Source organism: Amphiura filiformis, chromosome 17 (genome assembly GCF_039555335.1).
Source record: "Amphiura filiformis chromosome 17, Afil_fr2py, whole genome shotgun sequence".
Classification (NCBI taxonomy): domain Eukaryota; kingdom Metazoa; phylum Echinodermata; class Ophiuroidea; order Amphilepidida; family Amphiuridae; genus Amphiura; species Amphiura filiformis.
In genome coordinates this window covers 59,947,063-59,969,860 of record NC_092644.1, presented here as the reverse complement: position 1 = coordinate 59,969,860, position 22,798 = coordinate 59,947,063, and the positions used below count along the sequence as shown (strand labels likewise).

Sequence of the window (22,798 nt, the reverse complement as noted above, 5' to 3'; positions counted from 1 at the left end):
GAAAATATGATGAAAACAATTTTTAGATTCAGTTGAAGATTTTGAACCAAAGAAAAAAACCTTCAAAGTTTTTTCTGAAAACCCTTTTTCATTTTTACATTTTGGATAGCAAAATGATTTTGATAATATAAAAGGTGCTCTTCGTTTCTTTTTCTTAGAAAAATATTTTTTCTATAGGTTCAACAAACAAACAATTAATTAAAAAGTTTATGCTGTAATTTGATAACTTTCTACCATAGTAATAGTATACCACACCATTGTGTACCAGTTTGTGTGTGTACAGCTGCCAAAACAAATGGAGCGTGAAGCCTGAGCGCCAGCATAAGGTCAAAGGTCAAATCAGGACAGGTAAACACGAAATATGGCGACCGATGTGGAGTTGGTGTACAAGGTAAGCGTGGAAAAGTCCTACTTTATCACTTAAAATGTCACGAAATGTCTTTAATTTTACATTTTTCGGATTGCACACATTTGGGTTTGTATTGCGGTGTATCAAACTTTGATTGTAGCCTTGTAGATTCGACAGAATATTAGTTGCAGGAAGCGCTTCCGTGTTTGCGGATATCGATGTCCACACGACTCATTATACACTTAGCTCGTTCACGTAGCGTTTTCGTTGTCCCACTGGCCTACTACATAGATAAACGTAGATTGCCTGGCGATCGGAGTGTTTAATCGTCAGAGCACCTCGGACTACATTACACTGTGCACTACAGTATTGATTGTGTTGTGACATGTGATGTGATTGATGTGGTTTACTGGTTTAGCACAGAATGTCATTGGTTCCTGTATTTTGTCTTTAACACGGTACACATCACATGATGCAATTAAAATTTGTGACGGGACCGAGCGGCTAGGTACTTAGCAAGTGGCTTTATAGGTGGGCTTGCCGGAGCTAGAATCCGGCTATGCACTGGAGGAGACTGTGATGGACCTCAAAGAACTGCAGCGACACCTCGTTTTACTTCAACAATGTATTACTGTTTTATTCGTGGTACTTGTCTTATCTGTATAACATACTACGGCTTCCAAAATACACTTTATCTCCACAAAGTAATACCATCTCACATATTGATCAACATCAGCTTTTAATCTGGCCAGCAGGCTGTCTCACGCGTCACAATAACCGGGCAGCAGGTAACAGTAAACACAAGTTGCCGTACCACCAATAGCACGCTACACAACGGCAACAATCTGATTGGTAAACCCGGGCCAAATTACATGCTAAAATACACCACGCCAGAATCTAGAACGATCATCACCGGAGTGAATAAGAAAAATGTGTTAATATAATTATATAACATGTTTGGCCTACAAAAATCTAAGTTATTTAGTACAAAATGAAAATTTGGGCATAGTAGCCCCGAGAAGCGCCATGCTAATCTCGACGACACTTGCGTACGACATGCAAGCATGTAGTGGCAAGATATCATCACAAAGTTTGACAAATATGATATAAAACACAACTACCTATTGGCATCACGAAAAATTGGGCAGCATGGCCCCACGCGCATGCCAATAGGTATAATACATGCAAATGACATACCAGTATGCATTGGCACATATTAATATTTAGTTTTTGAACATAATTGAAAATTTGCACATAGAGGCTCCCCTCTAGGTGCAGACCAGATTTTCAACAATACATAAAAGATGACATATGTATGTATCTTTACGATACATGACGTATGTATCCCTATGCATCATTACTCTTAAAATTACGACATGGTAAACAACAATATAGATTTCAACAGACTATGTGTTATAAACAATAGCACTATACAAACCATTAGGCCCTACTATACCATTAGGCCTTGTCACTACCTCCACCACTCAGGATTTGGATTGGTCAACTACTTCCATCACTCAAAGCTCAGGCCCTCCATCACTCACAACTCGGACCGACTAACTCCTCCATCACCCAAACTCGAACCAGTCAAACTCCTCCATCACCCAACTCGGACTAGTCAAACTCCTCCATCACCCAACTCGGACTAGTCAAACTCCTCCATCACCCAACTCGGACTAGTCAAACTCCTCCATCACCCAACTCGGACTAGTCAAACTCCTCCATATACCCGCAGTACCAGGGCACCAACCCACGTTGCACCAGGACACCAGTCCACGTTGCACCAGGACACCAGTCCACGTAGAACCAGGACACCAGTCCACGTAGAACCAGGACACCAGTCCACGTAGAACCAGGACACCAGTCCTACCCGACGTGTTCCTCCTCTCTACTACCCTTAACTCTCCAAATATCACTCTCCGCAGTATTAGGCCCCCAGACCTCCTCTCTGCTACCATTAACTCGCTAAATATTGCTCCCCACAGTAATTAGGCCCCCAGACCTCCTCTCTCTACATTCCCCCGATGATGTGTCCTGGGCTGCCACGCTACTGCATGGGCCCCTTGGACTTCCTCCTCTTTTATGGATCCGTGCTCCTTGCTCCGTGCTCCTCTCTCTCTCCCGCACTGAAAAGCAAACATACACGTGCACGTAACCACAACACAATGTCTGTTGAAATCACACATAACAATGATAAAAATATACCATATCATCTTACCAATAACTTTCCGTGAGCACTTAACATCCACATATTATAAAAATAAAAATACATGAATATTTAAATATACTTCACACAATTTATAGGCCAAAATAAGATCATAGGCCCTGCACACGACATGTTTTGTAATAAAGACCTAATTAATTTAAAATAGTATCTGGGTGTGACTTGCGTGAGTTTCACATGAATACTCTGATCCAAATGTTAAAGCCTCTATAATTAGACAAAATGTAATTTCGTTATTAAACAAATGCTTTTAGCTGAGGCTACAATGTTTGCATACTAATAATCATGAATAATGTCAAAAGTCAGACAATATAAATAAACACCTAATAAATTGTGAACAATGAGAAAGAGAGTGAGAGTATTATTTTCCAAACGAAAATAATACAACGCGAAAAATATAATAAACCCTATTAATATTATACGCAACTCGCCATCTCAAATAAATAATTAAATCCAAGATCCAAAATAATATTCGGGAAAACCCGAGTAACATAATTAGCGCATGTACATGTATATGTGCTACCTAGTAATGCGCTGTGCGGTACGTATACCTTTGTACTCATTGATATGCACAATCTTGCACCTACGCCACGCAGTACCACCAAGACAGCAATAATGGAACCCAAATAAATTTAATTACAAAATAATCTAAGATAGACGAACTAAATCAGCCATTTCTCTCTTTCCGCTTTACCTAGAAAATTCTGTTATATCAAAACGAGCAGCAAGGAATACTATATTGTTTAAAACATATGATTTTGAAATACGAACACGATAAAGCATGATTTTGGGGGTGAATTTGTGGCCAAAACCGATAAGAAATGTGCAGAGATGCTATGCTTTCCGTATACACGCACACGGAAAATAAAACAACAAAGCATCACCCGAATTGCTCACACAAAAATTGCTCAAAATACATCCTAAAATTAATTCCACGACTCCCAAATCACCTCTACGTGTTCTATACATAATAATCTAAGTTGAGTTGGAATGATTCAATTCCCAGAACCATTTATAATAATAAAAATAATAAAAGAATAACGAAAGAACAAGAGAAATATAATTACCTAGAACGATCATCACCGGAGTGGGGAAATTTCCACTCCGGCGACCGCATGGTAAGCAGCCAATCAGCGAGGCGTATTACCAGTTAATTGATTGATTGATAATGACGTAATGCAAGACGAAAATTCGCCTTTAAAAAGGCGCGCTTCGTGATTTGGATAATAAAATTAAAAGGATACTAAATAATAATATTTAATATTTCAATCCCGTCACACAGCCCCTCCTAACATTATTGACGCTCCGTCAAAATGTGATCTTTGAAACACTAACGGGTTCAAATTGTCTTGCACTACACATATATATACACAATTTACTCTACAACATTTTTAAATATAGCGTCCTATGGTCCTCCCGGCTCAGTCATGGCAATGGTAGTCAGCTTAATCATCTGGCATGCCTGAAGCCAACAATCTTCTGGCAATGGTAGTCAGCTTGATCGTCTGGCATGCCTGAAGCCAAAATATCCTTTGTCCAACATGGAGTCGGTCTTCTGATGACAGCAGATCCTTAGTCTTCTTCAGCTCCTAGCTGCGACCATTCTTCTAGACTCTGTCGATACTCTCCTTCCTCCCTCTCTTTTCTTTCTTGGTCCATGATTTGCCGCTCGAGCTCTTCTAGCCTCTGTATCTCTTCCTCTGCCTCCTCGATCTTCCTGTCCAATTGTCGCTTCTCATGTTCCTTCCTTTCTACCCGCTCTTGCTGTTTCTTTAACTTCCTTTCTGCTCTTTCTAATTTCCGCTCCAGCATACCCAACTCGTTTTCCTGCGCACTGACCCTCCGTTCTCTTTCCATTAGCTCCATCTCCCACTGCCAACGTTCATGTACTATGTCTCCTCATTTCCATCCAGTGCTGATAGTACCCTTCCGCCTGACTCATTCTCCTCTCCCTTTCCCTTAATTCTCTCTCCCATACTTGGTACTCACGGCGGAAATCTCCTCGCCATCGTTCCTTTTCCTTCTCCCATTCTTCATCCACTCTTGCTCTATTAGAAGCCATGTCGATTTCTGTAATATAAGAAAATACAAGGGATTAATACTTTACAATAATCTCTCCTGGTTTACTCTTAGGCTAACGGTACCTAATGGGTCTCTGTCTGACTCGGCTTGGATTCCGACGTCCCTCCCACATTTGGGGTCCATATGTGTCTTTCACCTTAGGTGTTCCTTTAGGTTCTTCTATATCTCCAACCTGCTCCACCATACGTCCACTCCCTGGGACTCTATTGCCTTTTCCCCATCTTGGAATGTGTCGCACTGCTACCTCTGGATTGAACTGGACTCTCTTTTTCTCTTCCGCCCTCATTGGTCGTTTCCTCAAGATACTTGGTCTCTCTGTGTCCTGTTTCGTACTTGAGTTCTTCTCTTCAGTTCCTTGACTCTCTGCAGGTTTGTCCCCATTTGCTACAGGGTCATCTGGTTTAGGTGCTCCCACTGATTCTTCCACCTCTGGCAACACATCAGTCTCCAACTCAGACTGTTTCTCTGCCGGGCCTGGAGCTTCGATGACCCATGGTTCTAGCTCTGGTCCTTCATAGGGTTTGAGGCGGTCCGCATGCACAACCTTTGGTTTACTTCTGGCCGTCTTCTGTATGCGGAAAGTGACATCTGATAATGCTGTCACCACTAGATAGGGACCTTCCCATGGCAGGGTGAGTTTCTTGGACAAGCCAGGTCTCCTCTTGACATCAAACAGCCACACAAACTGACCCTCCTTATAGATAGGATCTCGTGTTCGGCGGTCATAGTTCCGCTTCTGGCGCCTAATACTCGCTTCAAGAGCATGCCTCGCCCTTTCGTGTACACCTCTCATTCTCTCTCTCTCACTCTTCTGCATAGTCAGTTGCACATTCTCCTTCTCCAGGCACGGCACCAAACACTAGGTCAACTGGGGCAGATACTTCACGTCCTAACATCATCATATTAGGGCTTTCACCGGTAGATGCTTGTACACTTGATCTATATGCAAAGCCCACATAGGGTAGACACTTGTCCCACTCCTTCTGGTCTTGTAGTGGCAACAACATCAGCGACACTGCATTGGTTATGGTACGATTGTACCTCTCCACTAACCCATCAGACTTCGGGTTATAAGGGGTAGTCCTTGTCTTGGTGATGCCCAGTATCTTGCACATCTCGCTGAAAACTTCTGACTCGCAGTTCCTCCCTTGGTCTGAGTGCAGTTCTAGGGGACTCCAAACCGGCACACAAATTCATGCACTAATTTGTTTGCTACTGTCTCGCACGCTGGTCAGGTATGGCGTATGCCTCCATCCATTTAGTCCAGTAGTCTCCTACCACAAGGACATATGAATTTCCTTGGTGAGTCTCTGTAAGGGGCCCTAGGACATCGATTGCCACTCGCTCTAGGGGGGCTCCAACACGGGTTTGCTGCAACGGGGCTCGGCGTTTGCACGGAGGGTTCTTCTTACGGGCACAGTCTACGCACTGCCGCACATAAACTCTGACATCAGCACTCATACCAACCCAGTAGTACCGTTCTCGCAGCCTTGGCAAGGTTTTCTCTCTACCCAGATGGCCTGCAGTCTTCGATGCATGCAGTGCATCAAGTGCCTTCCTCCTTAATGACTTCGGAAGCACTAGTAGCCATTTGAATTCTTTGCCATCGTCACTTTCCCATCGCTTCAGAAGGACACCCTCTTTCACCGTCAACATGTCCCACTGGCCCCAGTATGTCTTTAGTGCAGCTGACTGATGTGCAACGTCTTCCCATTTGGGTCGTTCACCCCAGATTCCTTCAACACTATAATGGGTGACATAGTCTCATCAGCCATCTGAGCTTCTCGGATAGAAGTAAGAGAAACTTCAGGCATGGTAGTGATATGCCTTAGCCATACTTCAGTGTCACTGTTCTCCGCTGCTTCTGTCACTGGTGTGTCCAGCATAACACCAACTCCTTCAACCTCAAGAGTGTGCTCTCCACCGCTACTATACTCGTTTTCAGTGCTGACTTGGGCAATTTCAGCCCCTCACGACTTTCCAGCTCGAGTTCTGGCTCTGTCTGGGTCCCAATTTCACTCGTGGCCATAGGAACCTCATTTGTCTCTACTAACTCAGCCTCCTCAACTTCCGCCTCCTGTCTTTGGCTTTCTTCTGCCTCTTTGGCCATCTGCCCTTCCCATCGACCACACTGTTTACCTGGGCGCCTGGACAAGCCATCTGCATTCTGGTGGCGCCTACCAGGGCGATACTCAAGGCAGAGATCAAAGCTTTGCACTACTTCTAACCACCTGGCGAGTTGGCCTTCAGGATTCTTGAAGTTCGACAACCACCTTAAGGAGCTGTGATCTGTCCTCACTTTCACTTGGCCCCTCCCAAGTAATGTCTGTACTTCTTCAAGAACTCCACAATTGCTAGCAGCTCTCGCCTCGTCACACAGTAGTTCCTCTCAGCTCTCTTCAGTGACTTGCTACCATATGCAATCACCTTCTCCTCTCCTTCTTGCTCTTGTGACAGTACACACCCGATTGCAAAATTACTTGCATCTGTGTCCAGGATGTACTGTCCTGCTGATTTAGGGTAAGCAAGAACTGGTGCCGTTATCAATGCTTCCTTCAATGTGCCAAAAGCTTTCTCACAATCTTCATTCCACTGGAACTTTGCACTTTTCTCTGTCAACTTGTGCAATGGTGCAGCCGTGTCAGCAAAATCACGTATGAATCGCCGATAATATGACGCTAGTCCCAGGAAGCTACGGACTTGTGTCTGTGTAACCGGAGTCGGCCAGTCCTTCACGGCTTCTATCTTGTCCGGGTCTGTGTGTATCCCCTTCTCGGACACAATATGTCCCAAATACCGGACCTCTTTCTGCAGTAGGGAACATTTGCTTGGCTTGACCTTCAGCCCGGCACTCCCAAATCTGTCAAACACTGAGGACAGCCTTGTCAGGGACTCCTCAATTGTACGGCCAAATACAATGACATCATCTAGGTAGACCAGTAACGCTTCCCAACGCAGGCCTGCCAGCACATTGTCCATCAACCTCTCAAATGTGGCAGGTGCATTACACAACCCAAAGGGAAGTACATTCCAGGAATACAGGCCACTTGTTGTCCTGAATGCAGACTTGTCACGGGCATCTTCGTCCAGCTCTACTTGCCAGTAGCCTGACGCAAGGTCCAAAGTAGAAAAGAACTTCGCCTCTCCTAGCGCATCGAGCGAGTCGTCAATCCGCGAGGCGGTAAGCGCTTTGACGGAAGCTTCGTTCAATTTCCTATAATCTAAACACAGCCTCTTTGACCCATCCTTCTTCTTCACAAGAACCACCGGACTTGCCCACGGACTATCAGAAGGTTGTATCAGACCCTTGTCTAATAACTCAGCCACCTGTCTCTCAACTTCTGTCCTCTGCTCAGGTGAAGAGCGTCTCAATGGCTGTCTAATAGGCTGGGCACCCTGTGTGTCAATGCTATGTTGCACCAACTTGGTACGCCCTATGTCATACTCGCCTCTCGAGAATATGTCCTGATACTTGACGAGTAGCTCGAAAATCTGTCTCTTCCCCTCAGGCTCTAAGTCAGTGGCACACCGTTCATACAATTCTTTCAGGTGCTCTGGAAGTTCCACTTCCGCTCGCTCACTTCTTCACATCTGCGTGCCGACTGTTCGCATTCAACTTCCACATCTTCTTCCTCAATCTGGAGCAAACGGGCAACTACCTTTCCCGCCTTAAGCACCTTTTCTTCTGAGCCCAAATTCATAATTCTCACGGGTATGATCTCCGAGCTAGCGTCTACTACGGCTCGGGCTACCATCAAGTCATCATCTTCTATCCCCTGATCTATGGGTTCCACCAAGCACATCATGCTACCTCTCCTGTTACCAGCCAAGCATGCAGGGACCACCATTTCATGTTCTGCAGGTATCACGAATCTCTGATGACGTAACCAGCTTTGAATACAATGGTTTGTCATCTTTTGTGCGACAATCCACTCTCTCGCCACGAATTATCAGCTGCAGACTATCAAAATCTATCTTAGCTCCGCACTTCCTCAGAAAATTCGTTCCCAGCAAGTTATCGCTGACTTGTGCAACGTAGACTGGCACACTCTCAATATGACTACCAACTTGCACTTCCATATAGGCTGATCCCATTATCTGTACTCTGGACCCATCAGCCTGTCGCAAGTATACTTTCTCTTCTTTCAATGGTGGTCGTCTCGCCTGCGGATCTGGCGGTACTGCTCTGGTGTTAATGTTACTTTGGAGGCCCCTGAATCAACACAAAGCATTACTCTCTCTCCCTGTATGACCGTTGAAACCCATAGATCCTTTATTTCCCCGGGCTCATTCTCCCCTATCCCCAAGGCGAATTCTCTTATGTCCGTGAGAAGTTCGGCCTCCCCGGTGTCTGACTCTGGTTGTTCCCCTGTCTCATAGCAAATTGGTTCGGTCTCCAGCCTTGGTCCCTCCTCATAGGTGGCCTCCCCCAGGACCTTTGGTTTGGCCTCATTTCGTTTCCCTGCCATCTTGCAGGGCAATTCCGATACATGTGTCCTTCCTGATGACACTCAAAACATGCCAACAGGCGTTCACATTGCCACCAAATATGATCACGGCCTCCACAATTGCGACACTCACTCCACTGGTCTACCCTTCCACCAGCTTGCTGGGGACAGGACCTCTGCATATGCCCTGGCTCTCCACATTTGAAACATCTCCGTGGGAAGTCTTGACGAGCTGGAGAACGCGGACTCGCTCTACCATTTGGCGGTGGTTGCTGTGACTTTGCTGCAGGAGATGGCCGAGGACCCTTATTAACTGGACCTTGGCTCACACCACTCATCGTCTTCTCCATTCCTTCCACCTTCTCTAGCAAGACCCTCACCATTTCATCTTGACTCTGGTATCCAAGACTATCACTTCTCTCTCCCCTACCAGAGGCAACTTCGGGTCTGGCTTGCTTAACTGACCTCAAGTCACGCTCCATCTCGCTCACACGTGCAATCAACTCACTCACTTCAGAATCTCTGGGTGAGTAGTCTCTCTCTTCACTCGCTATTCTACTATAGCCAACCTGCTTCCCACGACCCGGTTTGTTCTGTCTTGCAGAATGACTCCACATTCTCAGCAAGCCCTATAGCATCCACCAGAGTTTTAGGGGTCGACCGGAAGAGTTCCTTGCGCAACTCTGTATCAGTTATCGCCCTCTTGAAATGCTCTCTAGCTATGTAATCTTTCTCCGCCTTCTCAGACGTCGGGTGTGCCAACTCCACAAGTCTTTTTATTTGCTTCCCCAGTTCACGGAGGCTCTCTCCTTGCTTTTGCTCACGCCGAGACAGAGACAGGAAGTAATTCTCGGGACACTCACGTGGACCGAACTCTCGCTTAAGCACTTTCACTACTTTGGCATAACGAGCCTCACGTGGATTAATATCATTCACATTCAGCGTGGCCAGTGCCTCATCTTGGCAACAAGAAAACATCTGGAAGGCTGCCTCCCTATCTGACCAGCCGTTGTAGTCTCTACACGCATCGAACTGGGCGGCAAAGTCCTTAAATGAGCCTTTCCCATTGAACTTTGGGGGCTTCATACTTCCTCGTTTCTTAACTGTGTCGTCTGCACTGGTGGACTCATCCGTGGATGTCAATGCAGGTTTATTTTTCTTCCTTCCCCGCGACTTCTTCCCCTTTGAAGGCTTCTTTTTATTTGACTTTACTCCTGAGGAAGCTTTAGTCTCATCGTCACTAGACCCCTTGGACTCTCTCAGAAGCTTTACCGCTGACGTGCTCTTTTTAGCCCTTTTGCTGACTCTATTACGATTGTCATCACTTTCGGACACTGTGTCAGAGTCACTCCCACTCCCACTGCTACTGCTACTCTCAGTTTCACTCTCTACTTCTATCGCTTTCTTCTTCTTTGACACCGATGCTCTCTTGGAAGACGATTTAGGCCTAAAGTTAGACTCCGATTCCCTTTCACTGCTAGTTTCAGTCTCGCTAGCCAATTGTGACTTCTTCGAACATATTTGTACCTTATTCTTCTGCTTCTTAGACTGTTTATCTACAGCTTGGCCTGACTTAGTCTCCTGGCCATGCACAGTGCCCTTTTCATTTGCCTTTCCCGAAAGGGATCCAAACTTGGCCTCAAATTGGCTTTTCCCCTTCAGCCTCTTATCGCGCCTTAAGGGTGGCGGTTGGCTTTGTTCTGCAGTGTCACTATCCTTGTGTCCTTTTCTTCTACCCCGCCGCCTTTGTCTCTTAGACTGCCGTCTCACTTCTTCTCCTGAATTCGAATCATCCGTCTGACAGCCTACTTCCACCCCGTCTCTGGATGGCCATGCCATATTCACAGGCCCGTACTTTTGCTCACGCTCCCTCTCTTGCAGTGCTCGCAATTTTGCCACTCGGAGTTCTTTCTCTCGGTCCAGACCCTCAATTTCTATTTGAAGTGCCTGATTTTCAGTGTTCTTTCCCCATTCTTGGAATTCTTTCCTCTGCCATTCTTCATGCTGTGCTATTGCAGTTTCCTCGCGTTTTCTCGCCATCTCTCGTTCCATCCTCTCACACTCATCCTGCTTTCTAAGACGCTCCTGGGCTCGGTTTTCTCTCTCTTCCGCTTCTTGTTCCATCAACCACACTTTTTGGTTTCTCATCTGCCATTCCTGTACCCTCTCTTCCAACTTCTTTGCTTCCTGTTCCTTCCTTCGGGCTTCAGCCTTTAGTTCTTGCACCACCCGTTCCGCTCGTGCATTTTTCTCTAATTGTTCTCTTTCCCGTTCCTCGTGCCATCTCCAGGTTTTGCACATCCCGAGCTGCTTCCTCAAAAGCCCTTTTTTCATCCTCAATACTTCTTCGCTTCACTTCCACCTCCCATCGCCGATCAGCGAGTTCCTTCTCCTGCTCACGCTTGACCCTATCCAGCTCTGCCAGTTTCGACTGGTGGCGTTGATGGTTCTCCATCAACTCTTGGTCAAAATCTCTACTACTCACACCAAGCATCATAGCACCTGGTCCTCTCACCAGGGCACCTCGCTCTTGAAAGTCACCATCTTCACTTGCCTCCAACCTTGCCGCCATCTTCTCAGATCCCCTAGATCTAAGGTTGTACCGTCTCTCTCTTCGCTCCTGTTTAGCACCATCACCCTTAATCTCTGCATCACTACCATGTGCTTCTTCCTCAGACACATTTCAGTCTTTCTTCTACCTCTCTTTTGCAACCGTTCTACTTCTCTCTTCTGAGTCTGTCTCCTTCCTCAGAAGTACTATCCCTTCGTTTCCGAGTTATATTCTTAGAACGTGCAGCCTTTAGCCCTCTATCATCAGGTTCATCCCACATATCAGAGTCACTAACAGCGCCTGAACCACTCCCGGACTCACTCTCAATATCACTTTCATTACTACCTGCCTCCTCCCGTTGCTCTGGTTCAACCTTGCCCTCCGTTGACTTTAACTCCAATGCATTACTATCACCGGGCCGAGGCCCTTCCCACTTCTCTTTCCATCCAGGGCTACCTCCATCTTTTCCTACTTCACCTCCCGACATTGCTCAATACTCTCACTGTTCCTCTATTGTTACTTCACCTTGCTCTTTCGACTCTCTTTACATTCACGGTCTTCCACGACTCCGGGTTTACTATTTGCTCAACTTTCTCGACTTGTTACTCTCCGTTTACACCACCGCAGTTTCCGGGTCCATCTAACTCACAACTCCTCCTAATCTCAAACAAATCCCACCGCTGCCACCACTTGTGACGGGACCGGGCGGCTAGGTACTTAGCAAGTGGCAGGATAGGTGGGCTGGCCGGAGATAGAATCCGGCTATGGGCTGGAGGAGACTGTGATGGACCTCAAAGAACTGCAGCGACACCTCGTTTTACTTCAACAATGTATTACTGTTTTATTCGTGGTACTTGTCTTATCTGTATAACATACTACGGCTTCCAAAATACACTTTATCTCCACAAAGTAATACCATCTCACATATTGATCAACATCAGCTTTTAATCTGGCCAGCAGGCTGTCTCACGCGCCACAATAACCGGGCAGCAGGTAACAGTAAACACAAGTTGCCGTACCACCAATAGCACGCTACACAACGGCAACAATCTGATTGGTAAACCCGGGCCAAATTACATGCTAAAATACACCACGCCAGAATCTAGAACGATCATCACCGGAGTGAATAAGAAAAATGTGTTAATATAATTATATAAACATGTTTGGCCTACAAAAATCTAAGTTATTTAGTACAAAATGAAAATTTGGGCATAGTAGCCCCGAGAAGCGCCATGCTAATCTCCACGACACTTGCGTACGACATGCAAGCATGTAGTGGCAAGATATCATCACAAAGTTTGACAAATATGATATAAAACACAACTACCTATTGGCATCTGAAAATTGGGCAGCATGGCCCCACGCGGCGCATGCCAATAGGTATAATACATGCAAATGACATACCAGTATGCATTGGCACATATTAATATTTAGTTTTTGAACGCAATTGAAAATTTGCACATAGAGGCTCCCCTCTAGGTGCAGACCAGATTTTCAACAATACATAAAAGATGACATATGTATGTATCTTTACGATACATGACGTATGTATCCCTATGCATCATTACTCTTAAAATTACGACATGGTAAACAACAATATAGATTTCAACAGACTATGTGTTATAAACAATAGCACTATACAAACCATTAGGCCCTACTATACCATTAGGCCTTGTCACTACCTCCACCACTCAGGATTTGGATTGGTCAACTACTTCCATCACTCAAAGCTCAGGCCCTCCATCACTCACAACTCGGACCGACTAACTCCTCCATCACCCAAACTCGAACCAGTCAAACTCCTCCATCACCCAACTCGGACTAGTCAAACTCCTCCATCACCCAACTCGGACTAGTCAAACTCCTCCATCACCCAACTCGGACTAGTCAAACTCCTCCATCACCCAACTCGGACTAGTCAAACTCCTCCATATACCCGCAGTACCAGGGCACCAACCCACGTTGCACCAGGACACCAGTCCACGTTGCACCAGGACACCAGTCCACGTAGAACCAGGACACCAGTCCACGTAGAACCAGGACACCAGTCCACGTGAGAACCAGGACACCAGTCCTACCCGACGTGTTCCTCCTCTCTACTACCCTTAACTCTCCAAATATCACTCTCCGCTGTATTAGGCCCCCAGCCCTCCTCTCTGCTACCATTAACTCGCTAAATATTGCTCCCCACAGTAATTAGGCCCCCAGACCTCCTCTCTCTACATTCCCCGATGATGTGTCCTGGGCTGCGCCACGCTACTGCATGGGCCCCTTGGACTTCCTCCTCTTTTATGGATCCGTGCTCCTTGCTCCGTGCTCCTCTCTCTCTCCCGCACTGAAAAGCAAACATACACGTGCACGTAACCACAACACAATGTCTGTTGAAATCACACATAACAATGATAAAAATATACCATATCATCTTACCAATAACTTTCCGTGAGCACTTAACATCCACATATTATAAAAATAAAAATACATGAATATTTAAATATACTTCACACAATTTATAGGCCAAAATAAGATCATAGGCCCTGCACACGACATGTTTTGTAATAAAGACCTAATTAATTTAAAATAGTATCTGGGTGTGACTTGCGTGAGTTTCACATGAATACTCTGATCCAAATGTTAAAGCCTCTATAATTAGACAAAATGTAATTTCGTTATTAAACAAATGCTTTTAGCTGAGGCTACAATGTTTGCATACTAATAATCATGAATAATGTCAAAAGTCAGACAATATAAATAAACACCTAATAAATTGTGAACAATGAGAAAGAGAGTGAGAGTATTATTTTCCAAACGAAAATAATACAACGCGAAAATATAATAAACCCTATTAATATTATACGCAACTCGCCATCTCAAATAATTAATTAAATCCAAGATCCAAAATAATATTCGGGAAAACCCGAGTAGCATAATTAGCGCATGTACATGTATATGTGCTACCTAGTAATGCGCCAGCGGTGACGTATACCTTTGACCTCATTGATATGCACAATCTTGCACGTCACGCCAAGCCGGGCCACCAAGACAGCAATAATGGAACCCAAATAAATTTAATTACAAAATAATCTAAGATAGACGAACTAAATCAGCCATTTCTCTCTTTCCGCTTTACCTAGAAAATTCTGTTGCGTATCAAAGCGAGCAGCAAGGAATACTATATTGTTTAAAACATATGATTTTGAAATACGAACACGATAAAGCATGATTTTGGGGGTGAATTTGTGGCCAAAACCGATAAGAAATGTGCAGAGATGCTATGCTTTCATTATACACGCACACGGAAAATAAAACAACAAAGCATCACCAATTGCTCACACAAAATTGCTCAAAATACATCCTAAAATTAATTCCACGACTCCCAAATCACCTCTCGTGTTCTATACATAATAATCTAAGTTGAGTTGGAATGATTCAATTCCCAGAACCATTTATAATAATAAAAAATAATAAAAGAATAACGAAAGAACAAGAGAAATATAATTACCTAGAACGATCATCACCGGGTGGGGAAATTTCCACTCGGCGACGCATGGTAAGCAGCCAATCAGCGAGGCGTATTACCAGTTAATTGATTGATTGATAATGACGTAATGCAAAGCGAAAATTAGCCTTTAAAAAGGCGCGCTTCGTGATTTGGATAATAAAATTAAAAGGATACTAAATAATAATATTTAATATTTCGAATCCCGTCACAAATTGTAAATATGCGACCCATCACATCAAAACCTACCACTTCGTCTTCGCGGCTGGCTAAAGAACTAAGAAGATGATAAACTAATAAAGAAAATAAAAAAAATTCTGAGCTAGTTTTGCCTCATATTCTGAAATTGTTCTTGGTTCTTGTAAAATCCTAGTGAACCAGGAGCAATGTTCAAAACAAATTGCTCCTAGCCTCCTGCTTCCGGTAAATTTCAAGGCTAGGGAAGCCGGGAGGGAAGCGGAAATCCTAAACTAAAATAGTTTTAGCACTCAAAACTATTTTGGTAGCAGGCAGCGTTCGAAATAGGGCCGGTCAGCCGGCCATTGGCCTGTAACTTTTTGGCCTGGCCGGTAACTTTTCTGCCTGGCATCTAGTTGCCGGCACGGCTGGCCGGTAACTTTTTAAGAGTAAGCCCGGCTGGCCTGTAACTTTTTGAGGCATATTTCGAACACTGGTAGCAGGGTACATGTACAGTATGAGAATAACGTGCAGTTACATGTAGGTGACCCAAAACACTTGTCTAGCTAACTACATGTAAAGTAATGGTGGTTGAAAATCCAGATCCTGAGTCAAGGTCTTCTTACTAAGGTAGGATTTAAGGGGGTACTACACCCCTGGCCAATTTTGTGCCTATTTTTGCATTTTTCTCAAAAATTATAGCGCATTGGTGACAAGTAAGATGTATATTATAGGGGCAAAGACTACAACTACTGCACTGAAAATTCAGCAACTCAAGTCAAGTAGATATTGATTTATTTATCAAATATTGGTTTTCCCTCATTTTTGACTGTAACTCCACAACTGTTGTCTGTGCTGAAATAAAATTTCCAGTGCAGTAGTTGTAGTCTTTGCCCCTATAATATATCTTACTTGTCACTAATACGCTATAATTTTTGAGAAAATGCAAAAATAGGCACAAAAATTGGCAGGGGTGTACAGGGTGTGTAACTGTAAATTCAAAAATCTGGGTGTGTCAATGAAAGATTTTTGTACGAAGTACAGGCCATGTGGAAAAAAACGAGTTAGGTGCGGGATTGTAACTTTTATTTTTATTTTTAGATAATTTGGCTAATTTGTGTGTTGTAGTATAGGGTGAAAAATCTGCTATTTTAGATAGTTACAAGGTTGTTTTTGGCTATTTGGCTATTTTTGTGTATCATAATATCTCATATTATCTAAAATATCTGATATTTGTATATTAGGGACTTAGAAAATTTTTTGTCCAATCATTTACTTAGTAAGTGATGGATATTAAGATATTAGCAGCTATTTAGCTATTATCTAAATTAGCCAAAATATCTGCTAATTTGGATATTAGCTAAAATATCCGCTATATCAGATATTTGTATATTAGGGACTTATAAAATTTTGATTGAAATTTTTTTGACTTAGTAAGTGATGGATATTAAGATATTAGCAGCTATTTAGCTATTATCTAAATTAGCCAAAATATCTGCTAATTTGGATATTAGCTAAAATATCCGCTATATCAGATATTTGTATATTAGGGACTTATAAAATTTTGATTGAACATTTTTTGACTTAGTAAGTGTTGGATATTAAGATATTAGCAGCTATTTAGCTATTATCTAAATTAGCCAAAATATCTGCTAATTTGGATATTAGCTAAAATATCCGCTATATCAGATATTTGTATATTAGGAACTTATAAAATTTAAATTTAAATTTTTTGACTTAGTAAGTGATGGATATTAAGATATTAGCAGCTATTTAGCTATTATCTAAATTAGCCAAAATATTTGCTAATTTGGATATTAGCTAAAATATCCGCTATATCAGATATTTGTATATTAGGGACTTATAAAATTTTGATTGAAAATTTTTTGACTTAGTAAGTGATGGATATTAAGATATTAGCGGCTATTTAGCTATTATCTAAATTAGCCAAAATATCTGCTAATTTGGATATTAGCTAAAATATCCGCTATATCAGATATTTGTATATTAGGAACTTATAAAATTTAAATTTAAATTTTTTGACTTAGTAAGTGATGGGTATTAAGATATTAGAAGCTATTCAGCTATTATCTAAATTAGCCAAAATATCGGCTAATTTGTATATTAGCTAAAATATCCGCTATATCAGATATTTGTATATTAGGAACTTATTAAAATTTTTATTGAAATTTTTTTAACGTAGGAAGTGATGGATATTAAGATATTATCTATTTAGCTATTATCTAAATTAGCCAAAATATCTGCTAATTTGGATATTAGCTAAAATATCCGCTATATCAGATATTTGTATATTAGGGACTTATAAAATTTTGATTGAAATTTTTTTGACTTAGTAAGTGATGGATATTAAGATATTAGCAGCTATTTAGCTATTATCTAAATTAGCCAAAATATCTGCTAATTTGGATATTAGCTAAAATATCCGCTATATCAGATATTTGTATATTAGGGACTTATAAAATTTTGATTGAACATTTTTTGACTTAGTAAGTGTTGGATATTAAGATATTAGCAGCTATTTAGCTATTATCTAAATTAGCCAAAATATCTGCTAATTTGGATATTAGCTAAAATATCCGCTATATCAGATATTTGTATATTAGGAACTTATAAAATTTAAATTTAAATTTTTTGACTTAGTAAGTGATGGATATTAAGATATTAGCAGCTATTTAGCTATTATCTAAATTAGCCAAAATATTTGCTAATTTGGATATTAGCTAAAATATCCGCTATATCAGATATTTGTATATTAGGGACTTATAAAATTTTGATTGAAAATTTTTTGACTTAGTAAGTGATGGATATTAAGATATTAGCGGCTATTTAGCTATTATCTAAATTAGCCAAAATATCTGCTAATTTGGATATTAGCTAAAATATCCGCTATATCAGATATTTGTATATTAGGAACTTATAAAATTTAAATTTAAATTTTTTGACTTAGTAAGTGATGGGTATTAAGATATTAGAAGCTATTCAGCTATTATCTAAATTAGCCAAAATATCGGCTAATTTGTATATTAGCTAAAATATCCGCTATATCAGATATTTGTATATTAGGAACTTATTAAAATTTTTATTGAAATTTTTTTAACGTAGGAAGTGATGGATATTAAGATATTATCTATTTAGCTATTATCTAAATTAGCCAAAATATCAGCTAATTTGGATATTAGCTTAAATATCCGCTATATCAGATATTTGTATATTAGGGACTTAGGAAAAAAGAAAAATTTATCAATGTTTGTACTTAGTAAGTGATGGATATTAAGATATTAGCGGCTATTTAGCTAATATCTAAATTAGCCAAAATATCTGCTAATTTGGATATTAGCTAAAATATCCGCTATATCAGATATTTGTATATTAGGAACTTATAAAATTTAAATTTTTTGACTTAGTAAGTGATGGATATTAAGATATTATGCAAATATATACTGCCATGAGAGGTTCTGGTTAAAACTATGGGCACGAGGTGAGATCAATGGTACTATTTTCCTGAGGCGCAGCCCCAAGGAAAATAGTATTAATTGATCTCAACGAGGGACCATAGTTTTAACCAGAACTTCGAATAAAGGCAGTATATATTTGTTTTATATACTTCATTAATATATTCTTTGTTCAATGACTTTTTGACTCTCCAGCTTCTATCCTGAGTGAACAGCACGACCAATATAAGCACAATCTATATTTTGCCCTTCAAGAAAATCGAATAGGCTAAAATCGGGCTAACCAATTACAGCAGCGAGAAATCACGCTATGGCAGTTTCGCGTGCGTGAACTGTTCCGTCGCATGGAACGCGCGCACGCTGAAGGCATGGTCAAAAGTACTATTTACGGCTTGGAGGTACTATTTACGGCTCATCCGGGACATTGAAAATACTATTTACGGCTTAGAGGTACTATTTAGAGGTTAATAACTGCGCGCCGGTTATTTGGAGGCATTGTGAAAAATCTAAACATTTTGCCTTTGGAACCGAGGAATATCCCGAGGCGCAGCCCCGAGGATATTCCGAGGTCCAAAGCAAAATGTTTAGATTTTTCACAATGCCCGATATATTACCGATGCAAAGTTATTAACCTCATTCATAACCGTCACTTTAAACTCTTCACCTTACAAAATAACACAAAATTTTGCTCAAAAGTTTATAAAAATAGATGATTTTTACATCTTCCCTTTCCAAAAATCGATCAGGCTAAAACAGAACGACCAATAACAAAAGTGCGTATCAGAATCTGTGCAAATATGGTAGCGCGCAATCCAAATACGACAGCCAGCGCCACGCAGTTTGTTGGACGCACAATACCGCGCGCAGAAGTCAATTGTGTGCGACATTGGAACAATTACGCATTTTGCGGTCAATTGTGAGATATTAATGACCTCGATTTGCGTTCGCGTTTTGCAAATAATAAAATATGATTGGATCGCACGCATCGCGTTTATTAATGAGGTTATGAATTACGGATAGGAGTGCTGATGGTAGAACTATTTTTGGTCATGTGATCCACTTTTAACCAATCAATGAACAAGAATATATTAATGAAGTATATAATATCGGCTATTTAGCTATTATCTAAATTAGCCAAAATATCTGTTAATTTGGATATTGCATCAAGTTTCCTAAAGCATGTATAGTTGGAAGAGACTTTTAAAGAACGACGCATATTGTATTTTACATGTCAGTGTATTTATGGTGATGATGATAATTAAAGTTGCATATGCATAAAGTTTAGTTTAATGTACAATATTATCATCATCACCATAAATACACTGACATGTACAATACAATATGCGCGTTGTTTAAAAGTGTTTTCAAGTATACATGCTTGAGGAAACTTTATACATATGCAACTTTAATTATGTGTTATTGCATATTAGTTGAGCTATCTGTATGCATGACAATCATGTAACATTTCATAAGTTTTGGAAGTAGATAAAATGATATAAATACTCAAAGATTCATAGCTCCAGCTTAAAATTGATTATACCAGTGGGGTCAAAATATGAATATGATATTAATCATTATGCATGTTGTTTTACAATCAAAGTTGTTGATGTATCTGTATGCAAGAGTTTTGGATGTAAACAAAAGACATGAGATGTACACAGACACTGCATTAAAGATACACTAATGCATAATAGTTGATTGTCATGCATCATAATAATGGACAGATGTGTTATTGCATAATAGTTGAGCTATGTGTATGCATGACAATCATGTCACATTTGATAAGTATTGGATCTGTATGCAAGAGAAGTGCACTAAATCTGCATTTGCATTTAAGAAACACTGTAAATTATATGCATGTGAAGCATGTAACATTTAATTAACAGTCTATATCATACATGTCCCCTTATATTTCATAATAGTATTTTAGTATGGTAATTGTATGTTGATGAACAGTGTTAATGTAGTTATATATAGTTGTTTGATGAACGACGCATGATATTATAGTAGACATTAAAGTTGCATATGCATAAAGTTTCCTAAAGCATGTATAGTTGGAAAAGACTTTTAAAGAACGACGCATATTGTATTTGACATGTCAGTGTATTTAGGGTGATGATGATAATTAAAGTTGCATATATGCATAAAGTTTACTTTAATGTACAATATTATCATCAGCACCATAAATACACTGACATATACAATATGCGTCGTGATTTAAAAGCCTTTTCCAAGTATACATGCTTTAGGAAACTTGATACATATGCAACTTTAATTATCATCATCACCATAAATACACTGACATGTAAATGTGTATGCAAGAGTTTTGGATGTAAAGACATGAGATGTGCAGAAACACTGCATTAAAGATACACTTATGCATAATAGATGATGCATATTCCCGGAAATGTTGTAGTGCCTTCATCATGTATATTGTCATCCATGATTGATTATACCAGTGTGGTTAAAATATGATAATTATATTAATGATTATGCATATTGTAAGCAAAATACATGAGATGTGCAGAAACACTGCATTAAAGTTGGAAAAGACTTTGAAAGAACGACGCATACTATATTGTACATTAAAGTTGCATATAGTAAAGATTGATAGTTCCAGCTGGAAATTGATTATACCAGTGTGGTTAAAATATGATAATTATATTAATGATTATGCATGTTGTAAGCAAAATACATGAGATGTGCAGAAACACTGCATTAAAGTTGGAAAAGACTTTGAAAGAACGACGCATACTATATTGTACATTAAAGTTGCATATGCATAAAGTTTGGTAAAGCATGTATAGTTGGAAAAGACTTGTAAAGAACGACGCATATTGTATTTTACATGTCAGTGTATTTATGGTGATGATGATAATATTGTAGATTAAAGTTGCCAAAACTATGACAGAAACATGTATCATTTGAAGACTCATATTTGTAAACGTTGTGTAATATTGGACATTAAATTTTCAAAAACTATGAGAGAAACATGTATCATTTGAAGACTCATATTTGTATGTAAAAGATCCAAATATCAGAAATATCCAAATTATCCTAATTGGGCATAATAATATGCAAATTATCTAAAATATTGAAATATCAGTATCCTACTGACCCATAATAATATGAAAAAGATAAGAAATATCCAAATTATGTAAAATATCAAAATATTTGAAATATGCAAATTATCCAAATTAGGCATAATAATATCCAAAATATGCAAATTATCCAAAATAGCCCTAATAATATTCAAATAATCCCAATTAGGCATAATAATATGGAAAATATCTCAAATATCCTAATTATCCAAAATAGGGCTAATAATATCCAAAGTATCTAAAATATCCAAATGATTCAAAATAGCCGTAATAATATCCAAATTATTTAAAATATCCAAATATCTGAAATATCCCAATTATCCTAAGGACCCATAATAATATTAAAAATATGCAAATGATCCTAATTAGCCATAATAATATCCAAAATATCTAAATATGCAAATTATCCAAAATAGCCCTAATAATATCCAAATTATCTTAAATATCCAAAGATCTCAAATATCCAAATATCTGAACTATGCGAATTATCCTAAAGACCCATAATAATATCCAAGATATCATAAATATCCAAAATATCCTAATTAGCCATAATAATATCCTAAATATCTAAAATATCCAAATTATCCAAAATAGGCCTAATAATATCCAAATGATCTAAAATATCCAAATTATCCAAAATAGGCCTAATAATATCCAAATTATGTAAAATATCCAAATTTCTGAAATATCCAAATTATCCCAATGGGCCATACTAATAGGAAAAATATCCTAATTAGCCATAATAATATGCAAAATATCTAAAATATCCAAATTATCCAAAATAGGCCTAATAATATGCAAATGATCTAAAATATCCAAATTATCCAAAATAGCCCTAATAATATCCAAATTATCTAAAATATCCAAATATCTGAAATATCCAAATTATCCTAAAGA

General features: G+C 40.1%; 1 protein-coding gene across 1 annotated transcript in view; it reads left to right on the top strand.

Moving 5' to 3' along the window:
* The first annotated feature begins 254 nt into the window (after positions 1 to 254).
* Positions 255 to 22,798, top strand: part of LOC140138080 (uncharacterized) — a 41,422-nt gene continuing 18,878 nt past the window's right edge. The window contains exon 1 of the mRNA XM_072159952.1: positions 255 to 391. Within this exon, the coding sequence (XP_072016053.1) occupies positions 362 to 391 (30 nt within the window). The 5' untranslated portion in view covers positions 255 to 361. The remainder of the gene's footprint in view (positions 392 to 22,798) is intronic.